Genomic DNA, 12,734 nt, shown 5'->3' with positions numbered 1-12,734 from the left:
AGGTCAGACAGACACAGGGCTCAAGTCCATATTCCCCATGTGACCTTAAACAACTCCCTTTTGGTTTGAACCTCAGTTTCTTCATCTTTAAAATGCAGAAAGCAACAACACCTACCTCCAGGTTTATGCTAAGGACTAAATAGGATGAAAGCATATAAAACACTTAGTATCTGAAGCACAGTAAGTGCTCAACAAATTTGAGCTGTGTTAATAGCCATCATAGTTGTCATCATTGTTGAAACTGCTATTGTAACTAAAGCCCTTATCACAGTTTCAGCATATGGAAATCATTTAACAAATGAAAGCCAATGTTATCTTACTGATACTGCTTTCATCTCAACACTGCCACTGATCAGGTGTAGACCTTGGACTTGAACATAGGTAACCTTTCTGGCAGTCAATATCTTCAACAGTAAAGTAGGAGCCAGGTGGGACATGATCGTTGAATACAGAACATTCATTCAACGTGTCTCTTCTGCAACATCTGACCTATTGCAACATGACAGTCTGGCTGTGCGGTGGAAAAATTTCAGTGGGCAGTTACCCGAAAGGAGAGAAGGGGCTCTAAGCATTCCTGCTTAGCCAGCTGTGCCAATCTAAAAGAGATAAAGAGAGGGCTACAGCCACAAGTAAGTTTCCGTGAAAGAGAAAACCCAGGTAGAGTTAACAGACTCTGAGCTGAAAGTTGGTTAATTGAAAAAGGATTGGATCGGGGCTTTCAGGAAACTCATTCTATCCAAATTAAATTATAAACAGGAACCTGCTTTGTTTCAAGATTTAGAAAGCTTGATGTTGAGTAGGGAATGGTATGAATTTCAGCAAAAGGCAGGGAATTAGAAAAGTCAATAATGTTTTGTGCTGCAGATGTTGGAAGCACCTGTAATAGCAAAGAATAAACCCCTTAATTTGAATTTTCTGGCATTCATTTATGAAGCCTCTGGAGCCTGTAGCTACAATGAAAACATATTATCCTTTTCACAGTGTATGTATTTAGCTCCTGAAAATAATCTTCTTATCTCCTGTTTAGTGAATTATCACTTTCATTTTCCTCCACAAGAAATTACACACTAATAGAGGGCTTTAAGAGTTTACAATTTCTTTTTGTATTCTGATTTTAAAATTGAAAAATAATCTCCTTACTCCTTGAGCTCAGCCAGTGAAGCTGAAATCCTAATGTCATGGCCCAGTAAGTACAGAGATGTAATTAAATCACTCCACTGAACTAATTCACCAAGAGGGCCGCCACTGAAAGCTGTCTCTGCAATCTTAAATCCAGATTCCTTCGTCAGGAGTCCCAGGTGAACAAGGACCTGAAAAAGACAAAGAGGCACATGCTGATTCCCACTGAACCAAGAATGAACTCCACAGTAACACACTAAAAAGCGATCAACCAATTCTAACGCCGTGTTTACTTTGTAATGAAATCTCAACATGGGGTAAGCAGTTTTTCTACAAAGTAGAAAGGAAGGAAGGAAATGATTTTTTTCATTGTTGGCTTAGAGGAACAACTGCCTTTGGTGCAGCTATGAGGAGGAGATACGGACAAGTAATCCTTCTTTTAAAAAGAAGGATATATTTGAAAACTAAAAATTAAAGGAGGCTAAGCCAGAACAATAAAATATTTTTTAACGACATTGGGCTATTTTCCACAGCTGAAATATTTTTATGCTCATAACATGGACAATTTCAAATACATACTAAAGCAGACATAACAATAAAGTCAATTCTGATGTACTTCTCACACAACTTCAACAATTATTAACTCTTACAAGTCGCAGTTAATGAATACCCCTCATTTTCTCCCAACCCCTCTAGCTTTCTTTGAAGCAAATCCTAGATATCATGTTTTCACTGATAACTATTTCAATTTATATTTCTAAAAGAAACATATCTTCACTTAAAAAATACCATATCACTAATGCCCCTAGAATAGCTATTCCTGCTATTATCCAGTTCCCAGTTAGTGCTTACACTTCCTCAACTGTAGTGGTTCCAGTCAGAAGTCGAAGAAAGTGCATAAATTATAATTACCTCATATGTTTCTTAGCCATCTCTAACCTATGGTAATACCCGATCATCCTTTTGCAGGGGCGGGGGTGCGCCGGGGTAGGGGTGGTGAGGGGCTTGTAATTCATTCGACAAAGAAACCAAGTTGTATATCCAGTGGTCTCTCTTACACTCTGGATTTTGCTGATTGTATTCATGGTAAATCAGTAATTAGATCTACAGACATGACCGAACCCATACTCAGTTTTTTTGGCAACACTACTTCGCAGGTGGTGCTATGCACTTCCTTCCACGGGTGGGAACAATCTTTGTTTTCTGATATTAGCAGCTATTGATGGTCACTAAATGCATTAGTCCATTAGGGATGGCAGAGTGGTGATATTCTCTCATTTCTTCTGCATTTATTAGCAGGAATACTTCTATAAAGAGAAGCTACCCTGTTATCAACTATTTGAGCACTCTGAAATACAGTTTACATTTTAATAAAAAGGCTAGTAAATACTTACGTCTTTGATAGTTTCTTGGTATGACAAGGTGTTCCAACCTCATCGTATACATTCTGTCTCAGGCTCTAATCAGCCGATTTTTCTAAGGACCTTGGATCAAGTGGTGGAAAGGGCATTTAAAGATCAAAGTCCGGTGCCAACAATGCTCTAGGTTATCACTGTCTGTAGGCCTTTTCAGAGCACACAGCTAGAAAATGCCTTTCTCCTCACAGATAAAACTAATCATGAGTTCATACTGGTTTTTCCAATTCAAACTCAGGATCACAGTATTTTACATAACATTTCCCATCTGACGTCTGTTATTCCTCTCTCCCACACTGAAAATCCCACTCTTCAAGCACACTAACATAATTACTTGCTTTATTACAATATAGACAATGGCTTCAGAATAAGAATATGACCACTACCCACCTCCTACATGATTAGTAAAAGTTATTAAAAATATTTTTTAATCCTTGCCTTAGGATATTTTATTACTGATTTTAGAGAGAGAAAGAGGGGAGAGAGGAAAGGGAGAGAGAGACAGAGAGACAGACAATGATGTGAGAGAGAAACATCAGTTGGTTGCACCCTGTACCCCCACAACTGGAGATCAAAACCACAACCCAGGTATGTTGTGGTTTCAACACTCCAACCAACTGCACCCCTGGGACAAGGCTGTTTAAAGATATTTTGGCAGTTTTTTTGCCCCTTGTGATATCCCATCAGAAAATGTCCAATTTACTATGTTCTAAAATCAGTAAAAATAGTCCTTCTTTATGCATTTGTATAAAATTAGATTAAGAAATGAGTTGATTTGTCTTATATTCCTTGTGATTTTCAAGTATTGCTTTTTATTGGTAATTAAGTTTTTACACTTCTGTAAAATGATTCCAGTATCAAATCTACAAAGTAAGATATATTCAGAGAAGTCTGTCTGGTCTCTATACTTGTTGCCTCTATGCTATTCCCTCCCTCCCTTTATGGAGACTTTTTTATTGTGGTAAAGTATATATATCATAAAATTTACCATTTTAACCATTTTTTTTAAATATGAGCAAGAAGCATATAGTATATTAAATTACATTTTATATGTGTGTATATATGTATGCATCTCTATGTATATGTGGAAGTACAGATATAGATTATTAGATAAATTCTTTCTCCCCTCAAAGAATAATGTTTACTGTTCTCCACCTAACGTCTCCCCACCTGGCAGTACACCCTGGAGGTTACTGCATAGGATTACACAGAAATGCTCTTTACTTCTTCCAGCCCATCCGCTCTGTGACCACGTACTTTTCTGTAGAAGACTGCTCAGTGCCAGGAGGTTTGGAGCTGCTGTCTCATAAACTCAAAGGATCGAAGCAGAACTGACCCACCAAACTGTGACTCGTGATTTGGAAGCACATCTATATTTTCTTTTTATCAAAAGATATCAAATTAACCAAGTCAGAAATAATATCAAACACATTTTAAATTAATTTTTAGATATAGAAACATGTTGTTTACTCTGCTCAGTTGTTCATCATCAGAACAGTTAATCTAAAGCCACAGTCACTTAGTCTCTAACTAATAGGGTACAAAATTTCCCATTCTCCAGAGTTTTCTAGAGGTTTTCTAGGCATTTCCTCATGAACTTGAACAAACTGGCTCGAGTTTAATTCACAGTATCTCTCTTTCAAGAATGTAAGCAGAAGTACCAACCGTACAGAGTGGTAATGGAACTCACCAGCTGCCCAAAGCCTGGGACTGACAAACTCCAAAAATATGAAATTGTCATGATGATGTAACAGGAAGTTCTCAAAGGTTGTATTCAGGTAAAGAAAAGAGGATTACGTTTCCTGACACCACTGAGAGAGGGAGCCAGGTGGTTCAAAGGAAAATCCTCCAGGCAGATATTCTGCTTGGATGCACCTAGCTAGGCAGGATGACTGCAGCCGGGGAAAGGAGAACGCAGAAGGGGCTGCAGAGAGACGGGGCAGTTCACGCCGAAGGAGCATCGTTGAGGCATGACATTTCTCTTAGTCTTGTTTCTGAGCAAATTCAAATTTTAAAAGAAAACCGGCATCTAACTGAATGGAATTAATTACAAACTCACTTTCTTCCTCTTTCTCTTTTCAAGATTCTGCTTTTCTGCCAGGGACTTGATCGCTTGGATCCACGCATCAGCCATGCGCCGGATCCGCAGTCTCATCCACCGGAATTCTTCATGCTTTTTCATCATACTGTAGAGAATATTAAAATCCGTACGAATTTCAGCCTGGAAACAGAGATTTAATAAAAATGAGAAGATGAAAAGTCAGAAAGCATAATGGTTTTTCATGAGGTGACATTTGAGAACTTGAAAGAGGTACTCAATTAAACACAGGGCTTCAAAAGCGAGTCTTCTCTGCTGCACAGCTTTACTTTAAGGTCCCAGAATTGCAAATTGAAGCAAAGGCCCCCGACTGCTGATCCGCCAAAAGGGACATCATTTAAAAAATTAGAAATTGGGAAAGAAAGCAGAGTTACTGCACAGCCCTGAGCTATGTTAAAATGCATTTTTTAAAATAAGCCTGTTTGATGTACCTTGAAATTCTTTGCACCTCAATTTATTGGCCATTTCACTCTACTGCAGGGCAGCGCAATCCCGGGAAAACTGAAGTTAGTTCTTAACAGCCCACCTGGTGTAGAGGCTGCCAAAAAGCCTCCTTCTGTCCACAAAATTAGGTAGGGAAATACATGCTCCTCCTCCAAGTTTTTCCCAATCCAAATAAAAGTTCATTACTTTCTAAAGAATTCAAAAGCCAGGAATAACATTTTCCTATTACAACTGAATAAAATTTAAAATTTAGGCCAGAACTGTGTAAAAGCCAGGAAGAACATGTTTGTAATATAGCTGCATACAACCAGTGATTAAAATGACAGAAATAATAATAACATCAGTATTGATTTCATGTAACTGAATCAACTTTTTAGCAGGCCCCATGGTTCAGCCTGAACACCCACCTGATCACATCCCTCCTTCATTCAACAATGTCCCCAGATTCCCATGATCTAAGCTACAGGTCTTGGGTCAAATCCTGACTGCTGCTTGTTTTTGTACATGAACTTTTACTGGAACACAGCCATGCCCATGCATTTACATCTTGTCTATGACTGCCCTCTGTGCTACAAGGCCAGAACTGAGTAGTTGTGACAGAGACCTTATGGCCTACAGAGATGAGGATATTTACTATCTGGACTTTTACTTAAACAGCTTATAGATCCCCAATGTAAAGATGAAAGACTTAAGCTTGTGGCACATAAAACCTTTCCCTCTCCCCCTAGCTACCTTCCCAATCTCACCTTCACCCCAATGTATCCAAATGGCTATGGCCTTGTCCCACTGAACCGTGCTTTACTCCCTGAAAATGCCGAGCTCTTACATATTCACCTTCTCCCCTCACAGCTGACGCCCTTACCTTCTTGACCCAGTATAAACTCACTCATCATCATAAATTCAGCTCCAATGTCATCTCTTTGTAATATCTGCTCATCCCTGTACGCTGAGATCATACTTCCTCATTAATTTCCACGGGTCTGTATTCTAGCATTCACACAGGTATGGTCACTACTTACAACTATCACCCTTATCAGACCTGAGTGCCTCCACATCTGGCACAAGGTCGTATTCATATCAGTAGCCTGTCACTTAAGGACCCTCGGAGAATTGCTCCATAAATATATGTGCTAACTGGCTGACTGATTTGGCTACGGAGATTTCCACAGGGGTGAGGATAGAAGTTCTTCAGTTTACCACTATTTCAGATAACAACTGGCATTTCTAGAAGACTCCACATGTATCAACTGGCAGCAGACCCAAATCAGAAGACTAATAAGAGGTTTCCAAAATCACTTACTAATGAATTATGATCAGCTTCTTCATAGGGATTTTTTGCTCTCCAAGGTAAACGAGGACACCAATTTTCAACCTGAAAAATATAAATCAGATGCACTCAGAACACTGGCTTACCCGTAAATGCATTAATGTATATACAAAGCTCTGAGCACAGTTACTGCCACGAGCACTATACTGAAGTGGGTTATTGTTATTGTCAGAGCCCCACACTTCAGCGAGGGATCCAGAAGCAGGTGTCCCCTCAGATGAAACAGTAATCAGCAAAGGTCCCAAGGAGAATATGGTTACATTTTGTATCTGTCCTTCAAAATACTCTATAGTGACTGACTCCTTTATCATTTAATTCTCATATTTCTACACCAGGGGAAGGAGGGTTCTCACAGCAGAAAATTAAAAGACCTGAACACTCCCTCAGGGGAATGAGAAAGGAAAGGTGCCTCTGTGACTTTAGCAAGAGGACAGGTATGACTCGTTCCCTGCTGTGGCATGTCTGGCATCTGGGCCACAGAAATCAGTCATTTATCTCAGAATTAGAAATGCAACTGACGTTTAAGGCTAATTGATCCAGGCTTTCCCTCATTTTCCAGTTGTTCATTTCACACTAAGGACCAAGATGATAAAAACTACTGGAGATAGAGATGAAAGGAAAGAGGAAAAAAAACCCCTCAGTGATTTTGTGAGAACCACTCTGGAAGATGGATTGTTCTGTCAACGCACAAGGGTCTGGCGAGTTGTGGGGAGGAAGACAGAGAAAGTAAACACGCCAGGTTTTACAGGAATCACTTCAACAAAGGTTATCAAAGAGGATTAGGCAAATTCACAATTTCTATTAAAGAAAAAATAAAAAAATGCATTCAGGAATATTGTTGTCTGACCTCAATGTCAAAACTGGCCATATATTTGTCAGACTGTTTATCACCCATTTACTAACATATAACGAGATTATTAAAGATGGACAGTAAATAGCCATTGAAATAGTTTTTTCCTATGGCCAGGAGGACCTACAGAGATCAACAAAGCAAGGGGGTGAGGGATGACTTGGAAAGTCACTGAGAAAGCAGGCACATGTGGGAGACACAGCCTCCTGGGTCAGTGATGCAGAGCCGAACAAAATGGTCTGTCTTCCAGCTGAGGGTGAGTTTCCAAAGAAACAGTAGTTTCACTCACCTAGAAACTGTGTTTAAAGCAAGGTGATTTTTACTAAGACCAAAATAACTGCTGGGATTGCGTATAGCCAGCTGCCTGCAAATGAGCTGAAAGTGATTAAGCAGAGGGCAGCAAAGCTAGAGGGAGGATGGAGTCCCTGAAGAGGAAAAGCACAATATTCTCTTTTTCTTCTTATGGAGTAAAATTAGACTTTACCATATTTGTGAATAACTTCAGAGGCTCCAAAGGACTCCCCATGAGGAAAGCCAAAATGGTTTTTACTCATAAAAGAAGAAAGTACTAACTTGCCTTGGATGCTCATCCTAATTGCTGAGACCTCACAGCAATATCACCATGAAAGGCAATATCTGGAGCCCCACAATAAGAAAAATGAGGGAAAACCAACAGAAAAGAAGCAAGAGGATGAAGCCCAGTGGGTCCCAACAGGGCTGCACCCCTGTGTACCTTGCACTGCTGGGTCTAACTGAGTTATTTAGTACAAGTTAAATTTTTGTCAATGGACTCAAGAAAACACTGCTATACAGCATATTTATAACATGAAGGCTTCAAATGGATTGCAGACCTCACGGAGAGACCCTCAACCCCACACAAAAGGATGACGGTGGGCAAGCAGGGTACATTGGCAGTCAGCAGAGCACCATCAGGATGAAAAACTCCCTCATGAACAGCATGACAGAGAAAGATGAAACAAGACTATGAATAAAGAAAATCAAGCAAGAGGAGAGACGTTAGTGAGATCGGACACTGCTAAAGGAAAGGACATTTCCTCCTCACTTCTCCATCCTAAGAAGAATCTTCCAAAACTCACTCTGATGAAAATACAGTCCAAGGTGATATTCTAAAATACGACTTCCCTATAGAATACTCAAGGCTTTAATTCCTCTTTGAAACTGATCATTTATCTCAGTTCTTGTTACTCTAAATGACGGGATAATGCTTTCTAAGACTTCAAGGGCATTCCTGAAAGCATGGAAAATAGAGTCAGTCTATTTTAGCTTTTAGCAAGAAATCTTACTGCCACACATTCACTCGTAATGGAGAAAAAAACAACTATGAGCATCTTGACACAGAATGAGGAAGGTGAGTTTTTAAGGTTGTTTTTATATACAGTGACAGGATAACTGGTTAAGAAGATAATTAAATTGAACACAAACCAATTTCACCATGGGGAGGGGTGGGAGCAGGGGAAAGCATTTCTTTCTGAAACCTCAGAGGATTACCAGGATTAGAAGAAGGTCGGCACTGGTAGTAATTCCACATTGTGAAATGAGCAACCTGTTCCTAAATAAGAGTCATCAATTATACTCAGGGAAAGTCTGCTCGAGCTAATAAATCAGCCTCCTAATCCCTGTTTTCTGTCTGATCTAGTCAGGCTCCTATAAGAAACTTTACCCCCCAGCAGGATGTCAGGACACCAGAGTGAGCCCACTGCCTTTCTCCTAGGGACACTCTTCCATTCCAAATTGTCCTCATCATCTCCTCTCCCCTCTTGGGTCTCAGAACCCCAGTGTCCTATGTCAACCTGTGGCTGCTGCCGTCCTTCACCCACTGCCTTGGCCACACTTTTCCACCTGTGACCCTTGGTGCTCTCCCTGGGACAGGGTTGTGTTACCTGCCCTCACAGGCACACTTGGCTGTGATGCTGGGCCCTCCCGCTGCCCCCCACCCTGCCTGACTGCTGGAGCCGGCAGCCCAGTGCACCCAAGCCCTCTGCCAGTGGAGGGACTGCACGTCCTTCACATAGTCCACAGATCACCAGTTAGTCCAAGGCTTGAAAACTGTCCCAGTTCATGACAACACACACAAGAATCAATAGAGGAGCAGAACCATCACTCTAATAACCTTGGATTTAAAGGTAAAGCTTCTTCCAAGGAAACTAATCTTTTAGTACACTGGCCTCAAGCAACAAAATGAAGAGGCAGCGAAAACAGAAAAAGACCAGCTAGGCTAGACCTTTGGAGAATTATGTGCATTCCACTGTGAGAGCCTTGTAAATCACTTTTTTGAACGAGGAATATAAAATTAACCAATTTGATTTTTGACATCTCTCCTCCCGATGATTTAAACTTCTTTGATCTGAGGAGGTTTTGCAGCTTAATCATGAGCCATGTGAATTGAAGTCCCTAAACAGAGCTCAAGTAGGTCACACTTTCAAGGTCTGTGGAATGGACAATTCATTATTCTTAAAAAAAAAAAAAAAGTAATGAAATGGCAGCAAAAACTAGAGGAGATTGAACATATGTGCGCATGTACTTGGGTAACTCCTCACAGTAACGTTCAGTTCCTTGGAAATCATGACGATCAGGCTCTGTCATAGCTGCTTCTCCTGGAACCGATGGTGAGTGTTTCACTCTAATGGGTCCCCAACACAGAAATGCATGCTGTGTTTTACAGACAGTGAAGCGCAATCAAAACTAAAGGAGAAAAATGCACAGGAAAAAGTTTGAGATTATCTCTGGATGATGATGTTATGGGTGCTTTTCATTTTCTTCTTTACACTAATCTGCATATTATGATTTTTTACAATGATTTTTTACATTAATAATTTCTAAAGGAGTTATTTATATAAGCACCCAATCATTTACTGAAGATTCACAGTACGGCAGGGTCTCTGGGGAAAAAAAAAAGCTTGCATACATTATATCAGTTAATCCCAGAGGTGCCCTGTGACACAGGTGCCATCGTCAGATTACACGTGAAGAAATCAAGGCTTAGAGGAGTTGAAGACTTGCAAGGTAAGCTCAATAGTGAACAGAGGGCTAGGTGACACCTGAGACCTGTCGCTCCGCTGAACAGCACACCTTAGAGCCACCTTAGCGGCCATGCTCAGCAAAGAGAAGAGAGTGGGAAAGAGGACTGGAATCGGCCGAATGGATTCCACGCCCAACTCTACAAACTAGGAATATAACCTTAAACCGTTTGGCTTTCAAGTTTTCTCATCTACAAAATGAAGGAATTGGCTCAGGTGACCTCTTAATAATTCTGTAAGATCTGCAAAAGATAATTTTACAGCTTGTCATCCTGTCAGGCTAGTTGGTTATATATCAAAAGGGTACAGTTGATTCTACATCTATTCACTTGATAAACTGATGATATATATATATATATATGCAAGTACACACATATATACACAAATCTGTTATACTGATGACGTAACAAACAAAGTTACTCATTAAGGTATATGTTTTTTTAAAAAAAAGGCTTCTCAACTCCACTACGCCCCTGGCCCACTTCTCTATCTAAAGTTTCAAAAAGGCAGTGAAATGGTAAAAGATACCTACACATGTAAATGGTTCAGCTCTCTAGACCAGTCCTGTGTACCAGACAAATGAGGTGATTAATATTTTGGCCAAAGTGCTTGTTAGAAATGGATGTGTGCGGGAGGGGGGAGGAGAAACTGCAAAGAACAAAAGGCACAACATATGGAACCAGACCCTAGGCTAAGCACTGTGCACACATTATTTCAACTGGTCTTCCAATAACCCTCTGGGAAAGGCTGCTAATCATGCCAGATGAATGCACCGGCACCCAGAGCACCCACAGCTGAGCCCTGAAACCCGGTGCTGCCCCAGAGCAGAGGTGCTTATCCCCACTCGATACCCACAGAAACTTGACATTCGGTTCCTACAGTCCCATAAGCACAGTCCAGTCTTCAATATTAGAGTGCCTTAATTATTGCCAATAATTAGAGTGCCAGTATTATCAGTGCCTTAATCTTCTACATAAAATTCTTCAAAATGGGTTTACTGTGCTCCTGCTGCTTGGCGTATTGTAAGCTATAATAATAGCTCCCTGTTTACAACTCTCATCCAATGTCCTGCACATCGAACAGAACATTTCTGCCTCAGAAGGGTTGCCAGGTTTAGGTGGGCATGTATGAGCGAAAACAAACAAACACACACCCAGTTAAATTAGAATTTCATATAAATGATTTTGTTTTAGTATAACTATGTTATACACTTACAGTTTTAAAAAGCCATTGCTTGCCCTGGCTGGTGTGGCTCAGTGGACTGAATGTTGGCCTCTGAACCAAAGGGTCGCCGGTTCAATTCCCAGTCAGGGTACACGCCCGGGTTGCAGGCCAGGACCCCAGTTGGGGTTGTGCAACAGGCAATCACACATGGATGTTTCTCTCTCTTTCTCCTTCCCTTACCCTCTAAAAATTAATAAATACTTTTTAAAATAAATAAAATCTCTACAAAAACCATTGTTTACTGGAAAATTAAGTATCACTGGCTATCCCCCATATTATCTAGTAACCCTATATATACCTCAGGGTTTCTGCATTTCCTATTCCTTCCAGAGAGTTTCATGCCTCACTCCCTTATTTACACAGTATGCTCCAACTTCTCCTCAGAGAAGCCTTCCATGACCTACTCACCTGGCCACACTAAATCCTTACTCTATTTTTCCAGGGGGGCACTCGCTACTTGTGAAAATTTTTTCATGTACTATTGTTTACTATTGTTTGCTGCCCCATCTGAATGTAAGCTCCTTGAGGACAGAAGTTTCAATTTGCCTGTTCAGTTCTTTATCCTCATCCCTGAGAGCAGTGCCTGGGAGATGACAGGGACTCAATCATTATGTGTTGAGGAGTTGATAAATAAATCAAAAACATCACTTGAGCATTAAAGACATTTGTGATGATCATTCTCTTTTCCATTTACATGGCATTTATCCATTTCCATCATTTTGTTACAACGAAGGCATGCTTAGCCTTGACCTCAGTGAGAAGAAACCAACTGAAAACTGAAGGGAACGCTCTAGACCACGAAGGTAGGAGGGGGGCCCAGACAGGCAATCAGGTCACGTGTTCTCCATCATACTGTACTGCTGCCACCGACCAAAGGAGGCAGGAATATTATGAACAGAAAGTACGAACCTACCACGTGCAAGACAGAGCCAAGGGCGGGAGAGATCCATGATAGTTCTGCTCAGGATGTTAGGGAAGGGGCAGACCTTAAGAGAAGCTGCAGTATGTTTTCAACATGCCACAAAACAAGCAGGGCTCTAATGAGAAGATGTTACTTTTATCCATCCCAAACGGCTGTCGGAGAACTGTCCATTTTCCTTTACCCAGGTGAGGCAGAAAATGAATTCCTGTGTAATCAACCACATAGACAATGCATAGAAATGCTTCCTTCCTGTATCAGCTCTCACTGGGTATAGTTCCTGCTGCACAGAGGCAAGCT

At 40.7% G+C, this 12,734-nt stretch overlaps 1 protein-coding gene across 5 annotated transcripts in view; it reads right to left on the bottom strand.

The window, feature by feature from the left end:
* MGAT5 (alpha-1,6-mannosylglycoprotein 6-beta-N-acetylglucosaminyltransferase) overlaps window positions 1-12,734 on the bottom strand; it is a 337,231-nt gene that overhangs the window by 128,031 nt on the left and 196,466 nt on the right. For all 5 annotated transcript variants that reach the window (XM_036023647.1, XM_036023648.1, XM_036023649.1 and 2 more), the window contains 3 exons: window positions 6,377-6,448; window positions 4,594-4,755; window positions 1,141-1,310 (listed from right to left, as the gene is read on the bottom strand). In XM_036023647.1, the coding sequence (XP_035879540.1) occupies window positions 1,141-1,310; window positions 4,594-4,755; window positions 6,377-6,448 (404 nt within the window). The remainder of the gene's footprint in view (window positions 1-1,140; window positions 1,311-4,593; window positions 4,756-6,376; window positions 6,449-12,734) is intronic.

This window comes from Phyllostomus discolor, chromosome 4, assembly GCF_004126475.2.
Source record: "Phyllostomus discolor isolate MPI-MPIP mPhyDis1 chromosome 4, mPhyDis1.pri.v3, whole genome shotgun sequence".
Taxonomy (NCBI): Eukaryota; Metazoa; Chordata; class Mammalia; order Chiroptera; family Phyllostomidae; genus Phyllostomus; species Phyllostomus discolor.
Note: the sequence above shows the minus strand (reverse complement) of the source record. Positions and strands in the feature narration are given on the sequence as shown.